This window comes from Salvelinus namaycush, chromosome 3 (assembly GCF_016432855.1).
Source record: "Salvelinus namaycush isolate Seneca chromosome 3, SaNama_1.0, whole genome shotgun sequence".
In the NCBI taxonomy this organism is placed as follows: Eukaryota; Metazoa; Chordata; class Actinopteri; order Salmoniformes; family Salmonidae; genus Salvelinus; species Salvelinus namaycush.
This window is the reverse complement of record NC_052309.1, coordinates 71,664,105-71,691,179: the sequence shown is the minus strand read 5'-3', so window position 1 is coordinate 71,691,179 and position 27,075 is coordinate 71,664,105. Positions and strand designations below refer to the sequence as shown.

General features: G+C 44.1%; 1 protein-coding gene across 3 annotated transcripts; it reads left to right on the top strand.

Annotated features, from left to right (window-relative positions):
• Positions 1 to 1,728: 1,728 nt before the first annotated feature.
• LOC120037027 (KN motif and ankyrin repeat domain-containing protein 2-like) lies at positions 1,729 to 25,976 on the top strand. 3 transcript variants are annotated; one of them, XM_038983262.1, is made up of 13 exons: positions 1,729 to 3,550; positions 11,749 to 11,854; positions 18,237 to 18,306; positions 18,758 to 20,194; positions 20,497 to 20,703; positions 20,837 to 20,951; positions 21,062 to 21,820; positions 22,028 to 22,115; positions 22,400 to 22,619; positions 22,884 to 23,026; positions 23,410 to 23,610; positions 23,930 to 24,028; positions 24,137 to 25,976. In XM_038983262.1, exons 3-13 carry the CDS (start codon positions 18,267 to 18,269, stop codon positions 24,191 to 24,193), a joined length of 3,366 nt encoding a protein of 1,121 aa, XP_038839190.1. In that variant the 5' UTR covers positions 1,729 to 3,550; positions 11,749 to 11,854; positions 18,237 to 18,266; the 3' UTR covers positions 24,194 to 25,976. The 3 variants fall into 3 exon arrangements, with proteins under 3 accessions (XP_038839190.1, XP_038839181.1, XP_038839187.1); XM_038983253.1 differs by having other exon boundaries at positions 20,497 to 20,742; XM_038983259.1 differs by lacking the exon at positions 11,749 to 11,854 and having other exon boundaries at positions 20,497 to 20,742.
• Positions 25,977 to 27,075: the final 1,099 nt, after the last annotated feature.

Genomic DNA, 27,075 nt, shown 5'->3' with positions numbered 1-27,075 from the left:
TTTTGCTCTGACATGCACTGTCAACTGTGGGACCTTTACAGTTGAAGTTTACATACACCACAAATTTCTTGTTAACGAACTATAGTTTTGGCAAGTCGGTTAGGACATCTACTTTGTGCATGACACAAGTAATCAAAATTCCAGTGGGTCAGAAGTTGACATACACTAAGTTGACTGTGCCTTTAAACAGCTTGGAAAATTCCAGAAAATTATGTCATGGCTTTAGAAGCGTCTGATAGGCTAATTGACATCATTTGAGTCAATTGGAGGTGTACCTGTGGATGTATTTCAATGCCTACCTTCAAACTCAGTGCCTCTTTGCTTGACATCATGGGAAAATCAAAAGAAATCAGGCAAGACCTCAGAAAAAAAGATGTAGACCTCCACAAGTCTGGTTCATCCTTGGGAGCAATTTCCAAACGCCTGAAGGTACCACGTTCATCTGTACAAACAATAGTACGCAAGTATAAACACCACGGGACCACGCAGCCGTCATTCTGTCTCCTAGAGATGAATGTACTTTGGTGCGAAAAGTGCTAATCAATCCCAGAACAACAGCAAAGGATCTTGTGAAGATGCTGGTGGAAACAGGTACAAAAATATCTATATCCACAATAAAACGAGTCCTATATCGACATAACCTGAAAGGCCCCTCAGCACTGCTCCAAAACTGCCATTAAAAAAAGCCAGACAACGTTTTGCAACTGCACACAGGGACAAAGATCGTACTTTTTGGAGAAATGTCCTCTGGTCTGATGAAACAAAAATAGAACTGTTTGGCCATAATGACCATCATTATGTTTGGAGGAAAAAGGGGGAGGCTTGCAAGCCAAAGAACACCATCCCAACTGTGAAGCACGGGGGTGGCAGCATCATGTTGTGGGGGTGCTTTGCTGCAGGAGTGACTGGTGCACTTCACAAAATAGAAGGCATCATGAGGAAGGAACATTATGTGGATATATTGAAGCAACATCTCAAGACATCAGTCAGGAAGTTAAAGCTTGGTCGCAAATGGGTCTTCCAAATGGACAATGACCCCAAGCATACTTCCAAAGTTGTGGCAAAATGGCTTAAGGACAACAAAGTCAAGGTATTGGAGTGGCCGTCACAAAGCCCTGACCTCAATCCTATAGAAAATGTGTGGGCAGAACTGAAAGAGCGTGTGCGAGCAAGGAGGCCTACAAACCTGACTCAGTTACACCAGCTCTGTCAGGAGGAATGGGCCAAAATTCACCCAACTTATTGTGGGAAGCTTGTGGAAGGCTACCTGAAACGTTTGACCCAAGTTAAACAATGTAAAGGCAATGCTACCAAATACTAATTGAGTGTTGGTGAACTTCTGACCCACTAGGAATGTGATGAAAGAAATAAAAGCTGAAATAAATAATTCTCTACTATTATTCTGACATTTCACATTCTTAAAATAAAGTGATGATCCTAACTGACCTAAAACAGGGAATTTTTACTAGGATTAAATGTCAGTAATTGTGAAAAACTGAGTTTAAATGTATTTGGCTATGGTGTATGTAAACTTCCGACTTCAACTGTATATAGACAGGGGCGTGCCTTTCCAAATCATGTCCAATCAATTGAATTTACCACAGGTGGACTCCAAGTTGTAGAAACATCTCAAGGATGATCAATGGAAACAGGATGCATCTGAGCTCACAGCAAAGGGTCTGAATATCAATGTAATTAAGGTATTACTGTTTTTTATTTTAAATACATTTGCAAACATTTCTAATCCTGTTTTCATGTTTTCGCTTTGTTTATTGGGTATTGTTTGTTGATTAATTCGGAATTTTATTTGATCCATTTTAGAATAAGTCTATAATGTGGAAAAAGTCAAGGGGTTTGAATACTTTCCGAATCCACTGTACTGTATATACCCTTGAGAGGGTTAATCATTCAGACACATGGTTTTACTGCCCTGGTAATACGAATCCACTGTACTGTATATACCCTTGAGAGGGTTAATCATTCAGACACATGGTTTTACTGCCCTGGTAATACGAATCCACTGTACTGTATATACCCTTGAGAGGGTTAATCATTCAGACACATGGTTTTACTGCCCTGGTAATACGAATCCACTGTACTGTATATACCCTTGAGAGGGTTAATCATTCAGACACATGGTTTTACTGCCCTGGTAATACGAATCCACTGTACTGTATATACCCTTGAGAGGGTTAATCATTCAGACACATGGTTTTACTGCCCTGGTAATACGAATCCACTGTACTGTATATACCCTTGAGAGGGTTAATCATTCAGACACATGGTTTTACTGCCCTGGTAATACGAATCCACTGTACTGTATATACCCTTGAGAGGGTTAATCATTCAGACACATGGTTTTACTGCCCTGGTAATACGAATCCACTGTACTGTATATACCCTTGAGAGGGTTAATCATTCAGACACATGGTTTTACTGCCCTGGTAATACGAATCCACTGTACTGTATATACCCTTGAGAGGGTTAATCATTCAGACACATGGTTTTACTGCCCTGGTAATATGAGTCCCTGGACTGGATTAAACCATACAGGGGAAATATTTAAACAACTCAATTATTTAACATCTTCGTTTATTAATTGATAGGCTATAGGCCTTTAGTATATTGTGTTAATAATGCAGATGGATATCTGATTTTTATGTGTATCGACATATGGCATATTATTGCTTTATTTAAAAAATTGAGAAGAGATGTAAACATTCCATTTCGAATGGATAATGAATAGGCTGTGGATGGGTTATCCTGGAGCAACTGAACGGGTTTAGTCATCTGGCTGTCAGGACGCGTCTTTGCAGACATGAACCAACCTAATTATTGGCCAGACAATGCAGAGCAGACTCCTCAGATCTCTATTTGAACCTGATGTCGGCTCAAGCCGGACTATGCGCCCCTTTCTGTTATTTTTCATCGTGCAATTAATTTCCTGTGCCCGTGTGCCTGACATTGTAGCCGTAATGTTTGTCTGCCAAAGTAAACGCCAATCGTATGGATGTAGTGTGTTTTATTGATATGTAACACGCTATACAGTACCACTTCAATAAAAACACACCCACCCTTTTTAGGCATTAATCAATCAGTGATATAGCTGTGGTGTATCCATTCTCTGTAAAACAGTAACCACATTTACGTCCCTCAATCGACTATTTAGTCTTCTGTAAGACACGGTTAGATTCCAGGGGAGACTATAGTATGACGTCATGTTACGCGGACCATAAAAATAATGGAAAGAAAGAGCAATGCTGACGGACTTTAGGTCACCCTTGCATTGGGCTATATTTCTATAAGTCACACTGAGCCATTAATACGACGACTCTCTAATTACAACTCTTACATTTTACAATTTTGAATGAATATGCAGAGATGTCTGAGTGGAATGAGGCTTTTAGCCTAAGGTACTGTTCTGGTCTAAGGCGCTCCTGGCCCTTTAAGAGCGGAGGGAGGGGGTTCTGACCGCTTGGCTGCGGTGTTTTTGTCTCCATGTCAGTGAGCGCTCCTGGCCCAAGAAGTCTGAACGGATTTATAAGGATAGGTAAGTACAACAGCCTTTTGATAAGATCATACATTCTTAATTCCCAGCAGCCTGTATGTTAACATTTGCTCAATTAATAAGTCCAAAATGGTGTCTTGCGTAATATTTCTTTTGTCCTATCCGTTCCCGGGTTTGTGTCTTACTTCTCGAAGTAACGGGTCTCTTATTGCCCATTCTCTACCTATTTAACTGCGTTATGTTTGTATGAATTGGTGTACACTTTACCCTAAATATTACTATAAGTATTAATGGCCTAATGAGTGGTTTTGTTCTCGTGCATAGTAGGCTATTTGGCTGAGCATCATTGGCGATAATGCGCTCCTCGAGGGAGCGCACACAATGCATTGGGTACTGGCGCGTGTGTTATCGCTGAGACCTTTTGTGTTAATAGGTCATTCATGTTGGCTGAATTTTATTGACAGCTGAGAGAGCGGTCTCACATTTTCACTGAGGTTATTGTTAAAATTGAAGAGAAGATCTTTAGTTAATATTTGCGTTCTGGAACATTTTGGAAACTTGCCACCCTCACTCTTTTGGCTAAACTTTTAAAAATTAGGAACTTCAACTAAAACGTTTTTCGATCAGGTTCTTTCTTCAATCAAAGTTAGTTTTGAAGTTGAATTCCTGAATACTTTAAGATTATTCCCTTATTAAAAGAAAACCCCGTGATTGCCGTTACTCCAGGGAGAGGGTGGGTCCTTCCATTCTTCCACTTTTCATTAGCTTACTTCCAGATGTTCATCACTTTCTCATTGCCGCTCTGCCCTAAACTTTGGTCTGGTTTAACCGCCCGTCCGTGACTGGTGGTCAGTTCAGTGAACGGATGTCTGCCTCAAAAGGTATAGGGCCTAAGGGAGTGATGCCTCAACAAAAAGTTGAATTCATTCTATCGGGTTTTCCTCTCTAGAAGAAGCAGTGTCTGGAAGAACATTTAACGCCTGTAGGCCTAATAGCCTACTAATGATTTTCACGGTTTGTCTATTGGTCATTATTAAACTGTTAAACTTTGGGGAAGATGGCTACAACTCAAGTGTCATTTTGTGGGAATAGGTTGCAGTCTAGATAGGTCCATATAATTGTATGGGGTCCTTTGATCAATCATTGATCACTTGATAGCAGTCTGCTTTCACACAGACTAGGACTACTTTATAGGTGACCGACACAGGTCTCCATAGGTGTCCTAGAATGTAAGGTGCCCAGTTGGCGTTATCCCATGCTCGTGCCAGCAGCAGCGGGGATGGAATGCGTAGCCTAACTGTCTCACCGACCAGGACCACATTCCCGATTACAACGTTTGGAACGAGGGGCGCTGTAGTGGAATACCAAATGGAGGAATGCAAGGTTATAAAGCCCATTTGTAGCGGTGGACCACACGCTGGGCATTTAAATGATTTAGCTAGACTAATGGAATTACGCCATTAACCTGCATGAAGCTTCATGTCTGTGATTGTCTGGATTTATTAGAATTTGCGGACAGGTCACAGCGGGCCAGACTGTTCCCTTGCTGACACCCCTCTGTTCAGCTGAAAGCATGGTTACACACATGAGCAATTCATTTAGAGTTGCCTATCATCTTGAATCAGGTAGTGGAATATAATTACAGACGCTCTGTGAGTTAATGCGTGTAGCCCGTCAAGTTATATTTCACTCTGCCATTTTACAGTTCATGTCCTCTTGTGGAGTCTGGAAACCAGTCCTATCACATCAGTCAATGAATAATTGTTACTGATTCAGTGAGCAGAAATCCTTCTACTTCTGGACAGAAAGGCATGTTATACTTGAGCCTTACACTACTGCCATAGAAGGTGTAATAGGCTACAGCTCAAATACACATTTGGACATAATGTATAGTTTTATGCAAATTTCACCCAAACATAAGTTTATTGTTTTGGTGGGAAAATGGATCACAGTTTGTGCACCTTTTTATTGATAGAATATCAATATTTTTTACATGAATATGAGAGTAACTTATCACTAAATTCTCAGTATTAATACCTGTTTTGGTGAAGCCTGTAGGCTATAGTGCCTCGCTTATGACTGCTGATCACTCATTGCTTTGGAGAGGTGCAGATGTATTTAGCTATAGCAGGGGATGATGACATAGCTCGGATATTAGAATGGGGCCAGATTGGGGGATTTGGCCGTTGAGGGTTAATACCCCTACTTATTTATCCAGACCTACAGCCAGAGACAAATCCTTTAATGTTTTCAGTCAACATATTCTTTGATCATGCATGTAGAGTCCAAGGAAGCATGACATCATTATCTGCTGGACTAATCTCTGGAGCGATCCTTCTTAATACATGAATCCTTCCGAAAGGGAAGATGGATTGTTCTATTCACTGACTCGCAACAACCTCCCAATGCCTTGTTGTGTGTTTGTGTATACCTGCCACGTCTATAGGTGTGGTTCAAGTCCTGCTTGTTGTTATCTAATTTACTTCACTCATTGAGTTAGTCAGGAAACAATCAATGAGGATTCCGGTGAACGGATCACTTAGACACATCATCAGGGCTTCAGTGCTTGACTACTTCCTTCCGTTACCCCACTGTGCTGCATGTGACCACCACTGACTGGCTCCACTGACCTGAGGTTTTAACCCCAAAACTGCTGTGAGTCTGACCAGCTTTCCCCTGCCTGACCGGACTAACAACTCTGCTCTGGTCTTCGTCTCTGTCTCCCCTGAACCTTCCCCAAAATCCTTCCAGAACACTGCCTCTCTGGCCTCCATCAACCCGTATCCCTCTGCCTCCCCCTCTGCACAGGAATTCTCTCTTTCTCTCACTAAGTCTCTCACTCGCTGTCTCTCCCATTCCTTCCTTCCAACTCTCTCTCTAATGCATACGGTTTTTCTTCTTTTGTTTCTGTTGCAATTCCTGTCTCTAGGCCCCACCCTTAGCCAGACAGTTTCCATTCGGAGGGGTCAACACAATGACCAATGGCAGCTGTGATGCTGATGTTTATTCTTCTCCTGTTCCAGTAATGTGAGCAGGCAGGCAGGGCTGAGGCCAGGTCAAGCAGTAAGGCCACTCCCTGGCTGTATGGGCCAGACTATTTCTGCAGCATGCCGTCTTTCTCTCCAGACCCTACTCCTTAATGTTAAAAACAGTCGTCTTATTTGCTTGCAGTAACAGGGCATAGGCTACATAGCTTGCCTGGGTTAAGGCTTCACTGACATTTTCAACCTCTCCCTGACCCAGTTTGTAATACCTACATGTTTCAAGCAGCCCACCATAGTCCCTGTGCCCAAGAATGCCAAGGTAACCTGTCTAAATGACTATTGCCCAGTAACACTCACATCTGTAGCCAAGAAATGCTTTGAAAGGCTGGTCATGGCTCACATCAACACCATCATCCCAGACACCCTGGACCCACTCCAATTCACATACCGCCCCAACAGATCCACAGATGACACAATCTTTATTGTACTCCACACTGCCCTCTCCCACCTGGATAAGAGAATGCTGTTCATTGACTACAGCTCTGCATTCAAAACACCATAGTGCCCTCCAAGCTCATCACTAAGCTAAGGACCCCGTGACTTAAAACCTCCCTCTGCAACTGGATCCTGGAAGGGCTGCCCCCAGATGGTAAGTACAGGTAACAACACATCTGCCACGCTGACCCTCAACACAGGGGCCCTTCAGGGGTGTGTACTTCGTCCCCTCCTGCACTCCCTGTTCACCCACGACTGTGTGGCCACGCACGACTCCAACACCATCAATAAGTTTACTGACTACACGACGGTGGTAGGCCTGATCACCGATGATGATGAGACATCCTATAGGGAGGAGGTCAGAGACCTGGCAGTGTGGTGCCAGGACAACCTCTCCCTCAAAGTCAGCAAGACAAAGGAGCTGATCGTAGACTACAGGAAACAGAGGGCCGAGCACGCCCCCATTCACATTGACGGGGCTGTAGTGGAGCGGGTCAAGAGCTTCAAGTTCCTCAGTATCCACATCACTAAGGATCTATCATGGTTCAAAAACATCAACACAGTCATGAAGAGGGCACGACAACACCTCTTCCCCCTCAGGAGGCTGAAAAGATCTTCAAAAAGTTCTACAGCTGCACCATTGAGAGCATTTTGACTGGCTGCAACACAGCTTGGTATGGCAACTGCTTGGCATCCGATCGCTAAGCTGAGCCGTAGTGCAGACGGCCCAGTACATCACTGGGGCCGAGCTCCCTGCCATCCAGAACCACTATACCAGGCGGTGTCAGAGGAAGGCCCTAAAAATTGTCAAAGACTCCAGCCACACAAGTCATAGACTGTTTTCTCAGCTACCGCAGAGAAACAATAGGACCCTGAACAGATTCTACCTGCAAGCCATAAGACTTCTAAATACTTACTTAAATAGTTCATCAAATAGCTACCTAGACTATATGCATTCAACCTTTTTCGCATGAACTTTTTTTACTTATAACTTACACTGCTGCTTCTGTTTATTATCTATCCTGTTGCCTAGTCACTTTATTCCTAGTTATATGTACTAGCTCAATGACCTCGTACCCCTGCACAATGACTCAGTACTGGCACCCTGTGTGTATATATTATGGCCAAGTTATCGTTACTCATTGTGTATTTATTATTACTTTTATTATTATGTGTTATTACTTTTCTATTATTTCTCTATTTTCTCTCGGCATTGTTGGGAAAGGCCCGTAAGATGGAATTTCACTGTTCATCAACACCTGTTGTTTACCAAGCATTTGACAAATAAAATTTGATTTGAAAAATTTGATTTGACTTCACTGTTCCTAGTTCAAATCCACTATTAGTTATTCAGAAGCACATCGCCCTCACAGTAATTTGTTATACCCTGGTCATATGAGAGCATCTGTCCTCCTCATTCACATGTGAAAGTCTTGTTTTTCATGCGAATGATGCATGACATTTGTTCTAGAAAGAGTGGTTTACTTGTAAAGTAACCACATGATGATAAATGGCTACCATCTTTGCCACTTCTGAGTAGAGACAGCAATTCATTGGTCATTGGTTATTAATTCATGACCAGTTGGCTAAATTAAGCCATCTGTTAGGATGAGAGTTAGGGTCACATGCAGCACTCCCCAGCAGATGCAGAAAGAGCAATGAAGGTTTTTCCTCCAGCGAATAATGTAACACCAGCATGATGTATGTATTTGTTGGTTTCCAAAAGAGTTTTTGTAATAGTTCCAATTTTACCATGTATTGTTCCAGTTCCCCCCCCCCCCGTAGTATTATACTCATTGGACAGGTCAATCATAAGTAGCCTGGGTGCTGACAAAATAACATTCAGCTTCATTTAGGAACTAGAAGTGCTGTCTCTTTGTGCTGGGTTTCTATTGTGAGTCTTTTTTTATCCTTAAACCAGTAGTGGAATGTTCAAAATATGATGGTAATCTTACAGGCGTATCAAGTTCAGATGATGAAGAAAGATCTTTTGAAACGTAATTCACCCTTGGTCAAGAGCTCCTCTTAACCCTCTTGAATCCCTGTGATGTCTGCCCTGTTTTGGCAAGAGCAGAGGACACAACATTATGGTGTGGCCGCTGGGAGTTTCAATGACTCATACTGGTGGATTCGAAATCTTAGAACAGTCATGGTGTTCTCATTCTAGAACTTTCCATTTTAAAAGTTATTCTCTTCTCCCTCCCTATTTTCTTTCTCTCCCCCACTCCAGTCTCGCCCCTCTTGTTGTTCACCCACACCCCCACCCCTCTTTCTTTTCTCCGTCTTTCACTCACATACTGTACCTCCACTCTCCTGCTCTCTCTTTACTTTACTCCCTCATTCTTTCTCCCTCTCTGTCTCATTTTCCCTCTCCCTCTCCTTGTTACTTTTTCTCCTGGGCTTGGAGGAAGTGACTGGGTTGTTTCTGGGTCCTGAGGGAATACAGAGATGGAGCTCCTTTTCCTGTAACCCTTTCTTCATCAGACTTCAGGCAATCCCACAATAAGCTATTTTCATGGCACAACAATGATGTCTAGCCTTTATAATGAACAGTGAGAAAGGGTGACCCATGATGTACACTCTTCCAGTCTGGGGTCTAGTGTTGAGGGGTTGTGGTGTTGAATGCCTCTGCATGGTGAAATCTTTTGAGTGGGTGTACTGTATACATGTCATCATCTCACTGCTGCTGTTGAAAGGTTACTACTGTCATGGTGGATTTGGTACTCAGTACTACAATTTCCCAGTATGTTTAGATGGAAGATAAGAACAGAGTTACAGTATGCCCTCCATATTTGTTTCTTCAGAGCTTATACCTGAAACAATGTACTGAAATGATTCAGCTGTTTTTGTGGATTTGTGGGAGTCCAATGGGTTCAAAGGATCCTGGAGTGTGTGCGTATGTTCGTTTGTGTGTGTGTGCGCGTGTCTGTGCCTGTGTGTGTGTGTGTGTGTTTTCAGCTGTGTGATGAAAGGGTAGCCGGTGCAGACGTGAGAGTGTGTGTTAACCTATCTCTTCAGAACTGTTTGACTCTTTCACAAAAACAAGAATGTACAAAAGTTTGCATAGCCTACCTCATAACACTGGGCACTACATACACATTGGTATATACTGTGTATGTTGGTATATACTGTGTATGTTGGTATATACTGTGTATGTAGTTTTAGTTTAGTTATGACATTTTATAGTCTGTATAGACTAGTTATTCCGCTGTTATTATACTCTATTGTGATATTTACTGATGCCTTCTAGTATGATAGAATCACATTTGTATTGATTTGTGATGACTGATAAGAGTAGGAGTCTAAGACATGTACACAGACCTCCCAGACATTGGTTGCTCGTCATCACTGGGCCTGTTCGTATTTCCGCTCTCTGACAGTGTCTGGATCCACAACAGGGCCTCAGACACCATTACGTTTGTTTTGAGGCTCATTTTCTTGGCTGTAACAGTCTCTCTTATCTCTCTCTCTGTCTATCTATCTATGTGTCTCTCTCGCCATCTCTCTGCCTCTCTTTCTCCCTCCCTCTCATTCTTTTATTTATGTATGTAAATATGAGTTGATCGTGTGTGTGTGTCTCTTGCTCTCTCTCTCTCTGCTTCTCTCTCTCTCGCGCTCTCTCTCTTTGCCCCTCCTAGCTTTATATTAGAACCAGCTGTGGAACTAGAGGCTGAATGAATGGCTCATTGTGATTTGGCTGTCGTTCCTCTATAAGGCTCTGTTTCTCTCACTCTCTCCTTCCCTCCCTCTGTCCCATGACAAAAGTATTCAACAATGGACTGAGTAAGATAAAAGTTCATAATGTGACATTCTGTAAATGGAAACCGCTGACGTCATTTGGCCACAACTCCACAATGAAATGTACTAGTTAAGTCCCAGACGTTGCAGTGAAAGCCAAGGTATGAGAACAAGGAAGAACCTCCATTATCATGCAGCTTATCTCCTGGAACTTGCACGTATTTGTGAATCTGAAATCACATGGATTTGCAGATAGGGAATATTGGCTGTATTCCTTGCAAATCACGCGTAAGTATAGGTCATGTCGTGGAGATGCCTTGGCAAGATACTGGGGTGTTCCTGTGAAACCAGAGGGGTGTGTTACATGGCACTGGGTTCAAGAGTGTGAGTCAAGAAGTGCATGAAAACATTGCTCAATGTCATGACAGGGAGGTTCCCAGCCAGCCTTGGTTGATTAGCCATACAGCAGTCTGTGTTGTTGTGGTTCAGACTCAGACGGATGAGAAGCTTTCTAAAGGCACTAGCTGCATGGAGGTCTGTTGTTGCTCTGAAATTAGGTCCATCTACTCCTGAGTATGACTGGCATGTTGTAGTGAGATGGAAAGGATGTTTTCCATGTGAGGAGCTGTCACTCTGAGGCAGTGGAATGTGTTTCTGAGGTTGGGTTTCTACTCTAGACCTGGGTGTTTTAATCTTAACCAGTTCTTGGTAACCTGCCTAAACATTGGGTAATCCCTGTTTTGTAAGAGAGGCCTGTTTGTAGCCCTCTGGAGAGGCTGGGATGGACCTGTTAGAGTTGTCATGGACGTTTTGAGATTTGATGGCTGGTTAAAGATTCACCTGGTACCTCAATGATGTGCTTCATTTGGAACTTGGTTGCATTTATCCCAAGTTTATTTTGTGGGTCTTTCTGGTCTTTTCTGTTTTCTGATCTCTATCTCAGTAGGATTATGAAATGGATGTTATGATTTCTTAATATAAATGTTAATATCTTTCCATTATTTTCCTCCATGCTGTGCTCAGGTGCTGACCGTGAGAAAGAAGGGAGGGAAGAAAAAGAGGACAGAAGAGAAGCCAGAGTGAGGAGATTGGGGAGGAGAGACCAACTCTGCAGCACTCTGAGCAGCTGGTATGGAGCAGAAACTAAATCCCTCTTTTCCTAATTCATAAACCATTCCCAAACCTGTGTAGAATAGCAATCACATAAAAGGCAGCTATTTAAAACATGGGTGGAAAATTCCATGATTTTCTCTGGGTAGTGGGATTCAAGGTATTTCTTACTTTGCTATAAGCACGGCTTCATCCCTTGCCGTGGCAATAAAAAGGAGGTAAGACGGTGAATAGAGACAATGTGTTGGACGTACAGTCAGGTCCAAAATTATTGGCACCCTTGATAAAGATTAGCAAAACAGACTATAAAATAAATAATACAAATACTGAGACATATTGAATGCTCAAAGAAATTGGGAAATTATATTATTATTATTATTATACTAATACAATTGCTCAGAGAAATAGATTTTGATTAACAAGTAAAGCAATTTTTCTCAAAAAGATAGGGTTCAAAATGTTTGGCACCCCTGTTTTCAATACCTTTCAATACCTTTCAATACCTTTCAATACCTTTCAATACCTCACCGTGCGAAGATAATGACACTGAGCCGTTAAAAATATATATATATTTGGAGAACACATTGGGAGGGATCTTAGACCATTCCTCCACACATAATCCTTCCAGATCTTTGATATTCTTCGTCTGCGCCCTCTTCAATTCAAACCACAAGTCCTGGTACTGGGTAAAATTCATAATGCCGTTGACCTTAACAAGAGCCCCAGGACCAGTGGAAGCAAAACAGGCCCATAACATCAAAGATCCACCACCATATTTTACAGTAGTTATGGGGTTCTTTTCTTCATATGCATCTTTCTTTAGATGTAAAACCCACCACTAGTGTGTGTTGTCAAAGAGCTCTATTTTCATGTCATCTGAACATAGCACTGGTTCCAATCCAAGTGCCAATGCTGTTTAGCAAACTCCAGGCGTTTATGTTTTTTGAATGACATGAAAATAGAGCTCTTTGGCAACTGTTGACAAAATATAGCTAACTGAAATCCTACATTACAATCCTACATCTTTATAAAAGTGTGTCTTTAGCAGTCATTTAAAAAGAGACACCGAATCTGCAAGCCTGATCTACTCTAGACTTTGGAATGGCCAACAGTGCCCTGCCAGAGGATCTCAGGCCGCGTCCTGGCTCGTAGGGAGATAAAAGATCTGAGATGTAGGATTGGGCAAAACCAAGTCTAGTCTTAAAGGAAAAATCCTTGTTAGCTAGTTAGCCACCCAGTATTGAAAACTGACATGTATGTTTGACGTTTTCGCAATCTAAAAGTCATTTTCCTCTTAACTTACAGTGTAGTGAGAGTGCTGGTCACAATGCCATGTCATGTCAGCTGTCTTTCTGCCTGTGTGAACGGCAAGAGATCAAATACACATGAAAACATGAAATGACCGCAGGAATCGATAGAACATCGCTCAGAGATACCCAAAAACAATATAACATTCAAAATGGGTGAGTCTTTCCTTTAAACGTGATTAATACATCTATTCTGAAAGTGACTGTTAGCTAAAATAGGTGTCGTATGGTTACATTTTCTAGTGCCTGTTAAAATCCGAGCTGCAGCATTTTGAACTAACTGTAGACGATGGAGTGATTTCTGACTGAGACATTTATACAAAGAGTTACTGTAATCTAGGTGTGAGGAAATTAAATCATGTATAACTTTCTCCAGATCAGTGATTGAAATAAAAGACTTGACTTTAGCTGTATTTCTTAGGTGATAAAGGCAGGACTGGACAACTTTCTTTACATGCAGCTCGAGGTTTAGGTCAGGGTCAAAGAAGACACCAAGGCTTCTGGCCGTAGGCTTTACATTGGTCGACAAATTACCAAGGTTATTTACAATCTGGGTTCTAGCAAGGTGGGGACCAAATAAAACAGCCTCTCTGATTTCTTGTCATTGCTGGAGAAAATTGTCAGACATCAAACATTTGATGTCAGAAAGACACTTGTGAAGGGTAGCTACGCAAGCTTGGTCACTGGGTCTGATTGGTAAATAAAGCTTTGTGTCATCTACATAGCAGTGAAACTGAATGTTATTATTGCGGATGATGTCACCAAGGGGAAGCATGTACAGGGGAAAAAGGATGGGGCCCAGAATTGACCCCTGAGGGAAACCATAGTGAATAGGTGCTAGGGATGATACTGAAGCACCCATGCTCACTGAGAAGCATCTACCACATGGATATGACCTGAACCAGTCGAGGGCAACGTCGGAGATTCCCCCCACCTATCCAGCTGGGCAACTAGGATGTTATGATCAATAGTATCAAACTCAGCACTGAGATCCAAAATAACTTTACCCAGGAGGCTGAAACTTGGTTGCAAGTTGATCTTCCAGCAAAACAATAATCTCAAGCACACACCAGAAGCCACAAAGAAATAGTTAATTGACCACAAAATCAACATTTTGCAATGGCCATCTCAGTCTCCGGACTTGAACCCCATTGAAAACCTGTGGTTTGAATTGAAGAGGGCAGTCCATAACAGCAGATGAAGGATCTGTAAAAATGTGTTATGGAAGAATGGTCTAAGATCCCTCCCAATGTGTTCTCTGAACTCATAAAACACTTTAGGAAAATACTCAGTGCCGTTATCCTCGCAAGGTGAGGTATTGAAAGCAATTGAAAACAGGGGTGGCAATCATTTTGACCCCTCTTTCTCTGAGCAATTGTATTAGTATAAAATATAATTTTTCCCAAAAAACATCTGCATACAGTATCTCAGTATTTGTATTATTTATTTTATAGTCTTTTTTGCTCATCTTTATCAAGGGTGCAAACAATTCTGGACCTGACTGAAGTTCTAGCCCTGAGAGTTTTCTTCCAGAACTAAACCTACTGTATCTTACCTACTAACCATGATGGTCTCCCTCCTCTGATCACAAAGATATGTGCATTGTGTATGTGTGGTAAGAAATATGGTATGTATGTTTTGATACAGGTGAGGGACATCTGTAGCTTTTATTGAGGGACTGTGTAATAACAATGTAGCGGTATATTAGCACATTCTGAAACGGCTTCGGTGTATCAGTGAAGCAACAAGTCACAATGATTTAAAAGTAGCAAAGCAGCAATCACGTAGCCACACTGGCATCCAACAGGACATCAGCAGTCTCAGAGACATCCTATTTTGTGCTTGAAGGATCTGAGTTTTTCCCCCCTTGATTTCTAATCATAATAGTCAGAGTGGGGGACCCTGGAGGCGGGCAATGTTAACTTCTGCTGGTCTGGAATGTGGGGAGGAGGGGAGGCGGGCAATGTTAACTTCCGCTGGTCTGGAATGTGGGGAGGGGGGCATCAGTCTGGGGCAACTCATTCCTCCTGGAGGAGGGTAGAGAATGGCTGGAGGAGAGGAGGAGGTTAAAGTCTGGGTCTGGGAGTGTATCACTGAAGAATGGTTGGCTGACTGTGCTGGTGTTGCTGAGGAGGAGCAGGGGGGTACACTGGACTCTGTTCACTGTCATCTCAATGGAACACTGTTTACAGCCGAGAGAGAGAGAGTAAGGTTACCCACATACATGGTGGAGCACACAGACACGGCAGACACACACTTAAGGGTTGACACACACGTACAAACACATGCACGGATGCTCACACACACACACGCATATGTGCACACACACACACAAACACTCAAACACCCAACAAGGCACTGGTGTAGAGGCAGATGCAGAAGGTTTGGGGGAGGGGAGGAATTGGAGCACCAGGCAAAGCGTTAAATTGAGGAGAGAGAGAAGAAAGCGGCCCGTAACAGAGTACGTGTTCACTTGATGTGAGTAGGAAAAGAAAGGAATATTAAACTAAATTGAGAGTTAGTATGAGGAGGAGAGAGAAGGAGCGTGTAGAGAGGAGAGTTTTGGCCGTCGTCATTGCTGAGGGCTGGGATGTTTGTCACGCTGTGTAGCTGAACTGAACACTCTAATTATATCTCATCAACTGTGCCCCTGTCAACCAGACCTCCACCTTCCTGTACTCTCTCAATGACACACACACACGCCCCCTTCCTGTTCTTTCTCAGAGACACACACACACACACACACACACACACACACACACACACACACACACACACACACACACACACACACACACACACACACACACACACACACACACACACACACACACAGAGACATCTGACACTCACATTCCATATTTCAGATACGCTCACATAAGCATTGTACTCATACTCATACTGTACTCATACCAGGAAATACACATGAAACAATAAATCTCCGAAGGCATTTGATTTGTTGCAACTACTTTGATACTAACACTACATGTCCTTCCATCATTTTGCAGAGGTCACATTTGATCTTATCAACACTTTTTTGATCATATAATTTTTTTTTGCATTCTTTGTGTGTGTGGGAGGGGGGGTTCGTGTGGGCACGTGAGCGTGTGCGTATCTGTGTGTGTGTGTGTGTTTGCATGGGCGTGCATGTCTGTGTGTGTGGCCATAACAGTATGAGAAAGACAGAGATAGGGAGAGCTACAATATACAGAGAAATTCAGGCTTCAAAAATACCAAGTCAATTTAGTCAATGTTTCCAAGTGCCCTACTTTCCCTGAAACGGGCAAGAGCATAAACAGGCGCTGACGAGAGTCATGAGATTAGAGGGAGGGAGAGGACGAGCGAGGGGAGAGACAGAAATTGAAATGAGCAGAGACTAATTTCTTGCTGATGGAACAGAACAGAAAACTGGGCATGAACTAAGTATGCCCTGAGAACAAAATCAACTCAGGTCCAAACTGTTGATATCTGTTTTACAGATTCAGCTGGTGAGCTCCAGTGTCTAATGCAAGAGATGTAATGCTGAAAAAGTTCATCCCCAGTTCCCACAAAAGAATGACCTAGAAAGTTAATATTTAGTGGCTGGGGAGACACACGGAATCTGAGACCCCTCATTGTGGGCAGTATGTCATCGCTGGCAGCATGTCACTTTCCTCTTGCCACAAGCAAACAGAAACTGCAAAGGGTGTCAGAAAAATAGCTCTGCCATCACTATTAACTTCCAAACAGAAATGTTAGTACACCAATAGCAAGACATCTACTAGGCGAATAGAAAGAACATACACAACAACATGAAATATGCATTGGTTTTCCCAGTGTCGATCCCAGTGTGCATTTGGTCATTGTCTTGATTGTGTTTAATGTGGTGAATGTACTATCCTGGGTTGAGTGTATTGGAGCAAGCGGAGGGGGAAGGGGGATGAGGGGAGACAGTGGTCAGCTGAAATCTCTTTATCGTCAGCTGACGAGTAGAGGGGGAGAGAAAGAATGAAAGAGGAGGGAGGGAGAGAGAGAGAGACAGAGAGGGGAAAATAAATGGAAAAAGAGTGGGAGAGAAAGAAAGAAAGGGCGAGTGTCTGTAAACCCTAAATCGAGAACCTCTGTTAGTGTTCACAAACGATTCCTAATAAGGTTGTAACTGGCCTCCAACCTCTCTCCTGGAATAAGCTGCCAGGAAACTTTCCCCTTCTAACTCTTCTCCTCCTCGGAATATTAGAACCAGAAACAAACAAAAGGTGTACTATCGAGCAGAGAGATGTGCTATCGAGCAGAGAGATGTGCTATCGAGCAGAAAGATGTGCTATCGAGCAGAGAGAGGTGCTATCGAGCAGAAAGATGTGCTATCGAGCAGAAAGATGTGCTATCGAGCAGAAAGATGTGCTATCGAGCAGAAAGATGTGCTATCGAGCAGAAAGATGTGCTATCGAGCAGAAAGAACATAAGCAGGCAGAAAAGCAGAGAAATGGCCAATTGAGGCTAAATATATCACACAGAGAGATTCTTAGGGACATACACAAGATGTTAGATATAGCCAACCCACCATATGACCATCCTACAGTATGACCAATTAAACTCTCAGGCCATCCCAACAAAGAAGCAGTATATTGACCAATACTAACCCAGCTTATACTACTCCGCCCTCGTGAGAGAGACTCTTCAACTACAAGGGTTGTCATTGTGACCCTACACTCTTAGAAACAAGGGTTCCAAAAGGGTTCTTCGGCCGTCCACATAGGAGAACCCTTTTTGGTTCCAGGTAGAATCCTTTTTGGTTCCAGGTATATCCCTTTTTGGTTCCATGTAGAACCCTCTGTGGAAAGGGTTCTGCCTGGAATGAAAAGGATTCTACCTGTAGCCAAAAATGGTTCTTCAATGGGTTTCCCTATGGGGGCAACTGAAGAACCCTTTAAGGTTCTAGATTTCACCTTTTTTTCACTGGCCTTTCCCCTGCTGGTGTATCTATGGTATCCCCCCTTTGTGTACAATGTATTGGCAAATATCTTACAGTGGGTTGCTCAATTAGGAGTAGTTATTCTGACTGTGTTGTGGAAGTGTTTGATAGGTTTGTGTGACTGTGTCTTTCTCTCCCCCCAGGTGAGGTTTTGTGGGTGAACGTGTGACATCATGGCTCAGGTGCTGCACATGGACCCCAGCTTCCCAGGAGGTATGGTCCTAACTCTACTCTTTCTATTTCTTAACATCATAATACTGAATCATCTCCCACAAACTATCATGTGAGTGTATAATCTATTTCTCGTGTAGGGACTGTTTCCCAGACACAGATTAAGACCATAAAGTAATTTCAATGGAGTTTCTCCATTGGGCATGCTTTTCAGTCCAGGATTTAACCTAATCGGCCTTGGCCTAAAGTGTTTAACATCCAAAATAACTTAGATCAACCTAAAGTCTTTAGATATCTTAAACCAATCAAGGTCTGGCTATAACCGACTACTTTATTTATCAAACTTTGTTTCTATCTAATTTGTGTAGCTACTATTAGAGTGCATACCCAAGCACTCAGTATCCCCGAGAGATAATGTTATTTTCTGAAGTCTGAGTCTGAGATTAGATGGCAGATTTCCGCTTGTTTTAACTCTATTTCCTGTTCCCTGCAGGGAAGCTTACCCCGTCCGCTCCCCCCTCCCTGCACGGGAAGGAGCAGGAGGCGCCCTACTCTGTGGAGACCCCCTACGGCTACCGTCTGGACCTAGACTTCCTCAAGTATGTCAACGACATTGAGAAGGGAAACACCATCAAGAAGGTGCCCGGTCAGCGCCGGCCCCGCTACGGGTCTCTCCCCCGGGGGTACGGCTACACAGGCTCCTGGTGGACCTCCACAGAGTCCCTGTGCTCCAACACCAGCCAGGACAGCCGCCAGTCATCCTTCTCCTATTGCGCCCCGGGCTACCACCCACACAACTCCCACTCCCAGAGGCCCAGCTTCAGCACGGCCCGGGTGGAGAAGACCCTGCTGGACGCCCGCAGGAAGTTGGAGGAAGAGAAAGAAGGGGGCCCCAGGAGGTTCTCCAGCACACTTGGTAGCATGCACAACAGCATGGCCGGATCCACCACCTCCCTGAGCAGCGCCCACAGCTACAACCGCACCCATGGAGGAGGAACGGGCTCCTTCACCCCCATGAGCTCCGGCCTGTCCACGCCCGTGTCGCCCACCCCGGCCCACCTGCAGCATGTGAGAGAGCAGATGGCGGTGGCTCTCAGGAAGATCCGGGAGCTGGAGGAGCAGGTGAAGACCATCCCCGTGCTCCAGGTGAAGATCTCTGTGCTGCAGGAGGAAAAGAGGCAGCTAAGCGTCCAGCTGAAGAGCCAGAAGTTTCTGGGACACACCCTTGGCTTCGGCAGAGTGGGCCGGCCCCGAGGGGAGCTCTACATCGACATCCCAGAGGAGGAGGTGAGCTCTGGAGCTGGAGCCACCACCAGGGTTGCAGCAGAGCCTCTGTCCCCCACCAGTCCTGAGGGCTCCAGGCCGCAGGCAGACTCAGGCTGTGAGATTGAGGACACGGTGATCGTGGGTGGAGCGCGGCCGGCTGGGCAGAGGGAAGTGCGTACCATTGGGGTGGGACCAGAGGAGGCGAGGGGCAGCCAGCAGGTGGATGTGTGCATTGGGGTGCAGGAGCAGGACCTGGGGCTGGTGCCGGAGACAGAGGCCCTGAAGAGCCAGGTGGGCCAGCTGGAGGGCCAGCTGAAGAGGACGATGCAGGAGCTGCAGGCTGCCCAGCAGCAGGTGCAGGCAGCTCAGAGGGAGAGGCAGGCTCAGGCCCCCCAGGCAAACCACTCGGTCAGGGCCACCAGTCTGAGCTGGCAGGAGCAGCAGGGACGCAGCCTGCAAACGGTAGTCAGCTTTACCCAGCAGCCCCATCACCGGGCGCAGAGGACTGTGGGAATCCAGGTGTACACGCTGGAGCAACCAGCCACTGTGGTAGGGGTGGGCACGTTGCTTCGAGCAGAGGGGTGCAGCTCCCCCTCCCTCCCTCCAGGTGGTACAGTCCTGGAGGGAACCCACAGAGGACATGCACAGGCCCTGGGCCCAGAGGGTAGGTCTGACTTCAATGATAAGTGACAAGTGATATCAAATTAAATGAAGTAGGTTTAAATGGGGTGGCAGGTAGTCTAGTGATTAAGAGCGTTGGGCCAGTAACCTAAAGGTCACTGGTTCAAATCCATGAGCCAACTAGGTGAAAGATGATGTCGATGTGCCCCTGAGCAAGGCCCTTACCCCTATATGCTCCTGTAAAATGTACAAATGTTTTCTATAACAACTAGTTGTACAAACCATGTGTTTTCTTTGATTGTTGATACCTTCCATCTTTTGTCCTCTTCCTTCCCATTCCTCTAGATGCAGCTGTTGAGCTGCCCATCGCCATCTCCTCCAAACAGGTCCGAGAGGTCCTAAGAAGTGAGCTGTCCACCTCGGTGCCTGTCAATAATCCTGCCATCGCCATTGACACCATTGGTAATCGGATGGCTTTGCTGCATCTGAAGGAAGGAGAGACAACCCAGCACACTGCCATAAACACCGTCCAGTCTCAAGAAGACCCACCAGGTAGCCATAACACCGTCCAGTCTCAAGAAGACCCACCAGGTAGCTATGGACCGTACGACTCCTTACCTTAACCCTCCCGCTGACTGTCCCTGACGTAACATAACATTGTGGCAACATTGGGTCTTCTCTCCAGCTGCAGGAGCCTCTCCCCAGACCGCCCTGAGGTCCATTATGAAACGTAAGGCAGAAGGAGAACCTGGCTCTCCATCCAGCAAGAAGAACCTGCAGTTCACTGGAGTCAATGGAGGGTACGTGTGTTATTGATAGTGTATGACATTGCTCATGTGTAACAGTGTATTCATGTTACACTACAGAGATGGTGAGTTGACGTGTGTGATAGATCAGTTCTGTCCTGCAGGTATGAGTCCACCTCCTCAGACGACAGTAGCAGTGAGAGTTCAGAGGAGAGTGATGCCAGTGAATATCATGAGACCACAGAGAAACTCCCAGAAGCACCAGAGTCTGCAGCGGGACAGCACCAGCAAGCAGCAGCAGTCCCAGTCTCCTCCACAAGGCTAGAGCATGCCACCCCGCTCCCAGCCACTACCGTCCAACCACCAGCCTGCGAACCTGCCTCTGAGCGGAGCACCAGCCAATCAGCAACCATAAGCATAGGACTGCAGCATGTAGCCACCTTATCACCAGCCTTGAACACTGCCGTGCAACAATGTGCCTCTGACTCTGCCCCCACTGAGACTACCTACCCGTCTCCAGCCAATGACTGTGTCCGTCAGGGGAGTATTGTTCAATCATCGGTCCCAGACCCCATCCCTCAGGAGTGTACCTCCATAAATACTAGCACTGAACCCACTACACCTGAGCAGTGCACCGTCCAATCAGCTGCTACCTGTTCTGCACCCCCCAAGCCACCCAGATGCCAACCAGAAGCCACTAACCCGGAAGTAAAGCAGGGTGTCACCCAATCAAGTTCCACTGATGTCACCGTTCAGCTAGATGCCATCAAATCACAAACTACTGACCTCGCCCCTCAGCATTGGGCCACCCAATCGTCAGCTACTGAACAAAGCACCCAGCAGAGGAGAGTCCAATCATCAGCCTCGACACCAGCACCTGGAAACGCCCCAAGTGCTACTGGAGCAGCCAATCAAGAAACCAGGTAAACCAGCATAACCATTTAAAAACTCTATTCAGTAGATTCGTCATTCCATTAATGATCTCAAGTGCAATATGATATTGTGTATGTATGTATGTATGTATGTATGTATGTATGTATGTATGTATGTATGTATGTATGTATGTATGTATGTATGTATGTGTGTGTGTGTGTGTTTGAATTTGCTGTGCTTTCTTTCATCTCTGTCAGACTGGAGTTCAGTGAGAGCCTGATGGCATCTCTCCATGCCCTGCAGAAAGCCCTGGGTGAACCAAATGCTTTCAGCCAGCAAGCAGCGGTATGCTATTATACACATTTCCTCTTTTACTCTGCCCACCATGCCAGTTTAGAGGACTTCATCTGTGACTTGTCATTTCATATAGTCACTTTCTACACGATTGTGTTCATGTAACCGACGGGGATTTGAACTCTGGTCTCCTGCACTTTACAATACTGTGTTATCCCATTAAGCTAAAACTGTTAGGCCTACATTCATCTGTGTATCATAAACAGTGTGAGTTACTTTGACCAGTCCTGTCTGGTTGTTAGTCTGAGACCGGTCTCTGTGTTTTCCCTCTTCAGAGGACAGCCTACACCATGGTGCTCCAGGAGTGGCTTCGTGTGTCCTGTCACAAGGCAGCTGACACTGCCATGGTCAGGGCCTATATGGATACCTTCTCCTCCGTCTCCCCACAGCTGCTGAAGTTTGTGGTCAATATGGCCGACGGCAACGGCAACACGGCCCTGCACTACACCGTCTCCCACTCCAACTTCCCTGTGGTCAAGCTGCTGCTGGACACTGGTGAGTGACTGGGGGATGTGTGTGTTTACAGACAAGAGAATAGTGGTTTACTTTTATGGTGGACAAGTAAGTGTTTGGTTTGTTTGTATAGTACATGGATCAGCACTGTATGAATGTGTATATCTAACACAGACTTGTGGTCTGCCACAGAGCCATAGATACAATTGACTGTATGTATAACCTTTATGTACTGCATGACTGTTAGTGGAATGGCTTAGGGATATTCCCATAATAAACGTGCCCTGGTCGCTCTCTCCCTGTCAGGCCTGTGTAACGCTGACAAGCAGAACAAGGCCGGGTACACAGCCATCATGTTGACAGCTCTGGCTGCCTTCCACTCTGACAGTGACCTTCACACCGTCCTGCAGCTGCTGCGCACAGGGGATGTGAACGCCAAAGCCAGCCAGGTACACTATGCCCCCTGCTGGACAGCAGGCCTCCCTGCACACAGCCAAGCTCAGGCAGACCAATGACATCCCTCCCAAGCCCCTGACAAAATGGCTATTTCAGCTACTTCAGTTAGATGGCTCTTTTGCATGTATGTTGCTGATAGCTCCACATTGTATCTATGTTCTGATGGAATTAAAATTCTCAAATGATTATGTTGGGCCAGGACATGTCTTTTCTTGCCTCCGATGGTTTTGTAATTTTGTGTAAGAAAAGCTGACTGTTAGTGTTAGGCCAGCTCTTATAACTACTGCCTGGAGTTTTTCCAGGTCAGAAGGTCACACGGTCAAGAGACTGGTAAAACTCGTGGCCTTCCTAACGGGTAACTGTTGTATGTTGTTAGGCGGGTCAGACGGCGTTGATGCTGGCAGTGAGTCACGGGCGAGGGGACATGGTACGGGCGCTGCTCTCCTGCGGGGCACAGGTCAACATCCGCGACGATGACGGCTCCACGGCGCTCATGTGTGCCTGCGAGCACGGCCACGTCGACATCGTTCGTCAGCTGCTGTCTGTGCCAGGCTGTGATGTCACCCTCACTGATAACGTGAGTCAACAAGCCTACTCCCAAACTTCTAGGATTTTACATAGCATTTTACTTAGTTGTTTTCCCACCCCGTTTTCCCTACTCTCTGTCTAACAGCATCTGTGAGTCTGTCTCCCATGTCAATACAGTGTCTTTGACTGTTTGTTTTATACTTTCTCTTCTCTCTGTCTCTCTATTTTGCTCTCGGCGGTGCAGCTCTGTGCACCAGCTCCCAACCCTGTCTCTCATCCTTCCCTCAGCCTGACCTACTTTGTCTTGTCTTTCTCACCCTGTCTCTCTTTGGCAACCAACCTATGGTTATTATCTCTCTCTCCTCTAGGATGGCAGTTCAGCCCTGTCCATAGCCCTGGAGGCCAGTCAGAATGACATCGCTGTGCTTCTCTACGCTCACCTCAACTTCGCCAAGCCTCCTTCCCCTGTAAGTGTTGTCAAACAGAGAATTTCCGTTAACATTTGAACAAAAACAAACACACACTCATTTGTGGGTACATCAGGTGATGATTTACAATATTGTTTTACCCTCAAGGTATCACCAAAGTCTCCTCTTTTGGGATCCTCTCCCCCCTCTGGTGAAACAAAGTGACCACACTGTTAGATACCTTTTGGTGAATTTAGCAGCACCGCTTCAACCAGCTCCTCAACCATTCCACCACAAGTGTTGATATCTGTGTATATGTGTGTGTGTTCGTGTATGTGTGTGTGTGAGTGTGTATTTGTGTGTGAGAGAGTGATTGTAATGGTCTTTTTCCTCTTCTCTCTATCTGTTCTCTCTGTATGTACTGTATGTGCACGTCGGCATGAAACCCAGCACTTGACACAATCCTAACGCATCTTTTCTTTAAACAAAAAGGAATTCATTGTGATGCTATACTCACATATAGTTGTTTACGCACAAGAGTCCGTTTTTTTGTTACAGTGTTGGTTGAAATCAATCTCAGATAATATTCACGTGACAGAATAAGCAATTGCCATTGTAACAGCTCAACACACAAACTCAACTCAGCAATAATCCCACTTACATTCATTTTGTGTTTTTTATTGCCACTAGATCAGCAAGATTGTATTACTTTACCGTAGTTCATTATTGTAGCTTATTTTTTGTTTCCGTTGAATTTGTTACTTATTACTGTTCAAGCAATATATGTAATTCTATATATCATTGATAATCGATCAGTTGCAATGACGCAGTAGGACTATGTTGTGTCTCATCACAATCATTTATGAAATGCATAAAGTCACGCGTATCACTGTAAAATTATTAATTCACCCATATCATTCTAAAACTACAAAATCACCCATTTCATTCTAAAATACACATATCTCTCTGAAGTGTCCTTTATCGATTGTATCAGTCAGCTGATTGGTGCTAAAACAATTCTGATACAGGACTCCAGTTTAATTCAGTACAATAGATCGAGGTTTCTACACAACCTTTATTTACCCTAAAGTATTTTTGATAGTGTCTTTTTATTCAATCCAAATTTCACATAGATAACGGTATGGATCTTCAACACTGTTAACAGATGACAAACTTTACACACAGCATTGCTACTTTAGATGTCAGACAGCTAGCTGTGATGAGGCCTACAGCACCCTTATCAGGATACTGTTGTTTGAAATGATGGTCTTACTGGCTAACTTCCAACCACATTTTAGTTGTGGTAACAATTTTTTCAGAATTTTTATCCAAATATCTTCCCCTCATAACAACTCTTTTGTTACACTGTATGTTGTGGTGATCAATTTGAGTGTAAAGATAATCATGTCTATTGACCAGACAGATAATTCCCAACAAAAGATTTGGAAACAGCAGCATTATCGTTGAGGTCAATAACAGTTGTAATGTTCATGAGAAGGCAACTAGAAATGGTAGCTACTCTCCAATAAAGGTACTACATTTCTGAAATGAAAGATTGTTTATTTTCTTGAATAAAGGTTTTATGAGTGGTTTTACTGAGGGAAGGAGTGACGTGGGGTGGTTGGGTGCTGACTAGGGTGTGTAAGGGGGTAGGCAAGGTTCAAATCCCTGTTCAGTGGTCACCCTTTTTGTATTGGTTGGTAACTAGAAAGTGACAGAATGGACTATGGAACTAATGAAGAATTTGCATTGTAATATAGGTATACCAAAATTATAATAATATATGACATTAATCTACAGTAGTAGTGATGCATAAAAATATCATTTAAAAATTATTGAAGTCCAGAATAGAAAAATACACTGAGTATACCAAACATTAGGGACACCTTCCTAATGTGGAGTTGCCTCACCCTCTGAATGGCACACATACACAATCCATGTCTCAGTTGTCTCAAGGCTTGAAAATCCTTCTTTAACATGTCTCCTCCCCTTCATCTACACTGATTGAAGTGGATTTAACAAGTGATTTCAATAAGGGATCATAGCTTTCCGCTGGATTCACATGGTCAGTCTGTCATGGGAAAGAGCAGGTGTTCTTAATCTTTTGTATACTCATTGGTGTCTCAATTTGGATTTGTCTTTTTAAGTCATTTTCCCCCCCACCTTTAATACAGGATTTCCTTCGCAATTGGATTTTATAACGTTTTATATTTGTTTGACTTTCTTTTTTATACATTTATATTTGTATTACTTGTTCACAACTATAGGTTTACCTACTCGCACATGTTTTGTTGTTGTTTTTTTTGCCTTCTGTAAAATGCTCAGTTTGTATTTTTCCCCATTTGGTTTTATGGGTTTTTGGAAGAAAATAATAAATCAGCCTTCATCGTAAATCGTCTCTGTGTGTGTTTCTAGTAACAGTAGAAACTGAACCAGTCTCTCTGATTAGGCTTTCTTGAATCTTCATTACAACGTGGATGATACTGCAATTATAATACATTCAAAGGCAATGTTCCTCTGCTCTTACAAAGGCTATTAGCCTAATCCGTGAAACTAATAATCATAATCACAATAATAAAAGTAGGCTATTAGCCTACTCTGCAGTGGGTATTGAACAGGACCTTGCACGCAATTAACGTGTGGCAAGGAGTTTGAATGGAGCATTTCTCGAGCCAGCTGTAGCCTAATTGTGCATGATTTGACCAACAGAGCGCGCTGTTGCATTTAGTGTATTCGTAGATTTCTTGGGCACACCGCGCACGCTGTCATGTCTGCAGCAGACCAGCAGAGGACGCTGGTAAGCTGTATTTGTGTTGGAGACCAAACTATTGTTACCCCAATTTCCCTCAAAAACAACAAAAACAAAACCATCAAAAGGGCAGACTTTGGCAAATAACCCAACTCCACTGCGCAATGCAATGCTTAGGCTGCCTATAAACCCCTTCTCAAAATCAAATAGCCTGCTGCCAATGCAATCAAATTATTTATTCATATAGCCCTTCTTACATCAGCTGATATATCAAAGTGCTGTACAGAAACCCAGCCTAAAACCCCAAACAGCAAGCAAAGGCCAAAACCTAGGAAGAAACCTAGAGAGGAACCAGGCT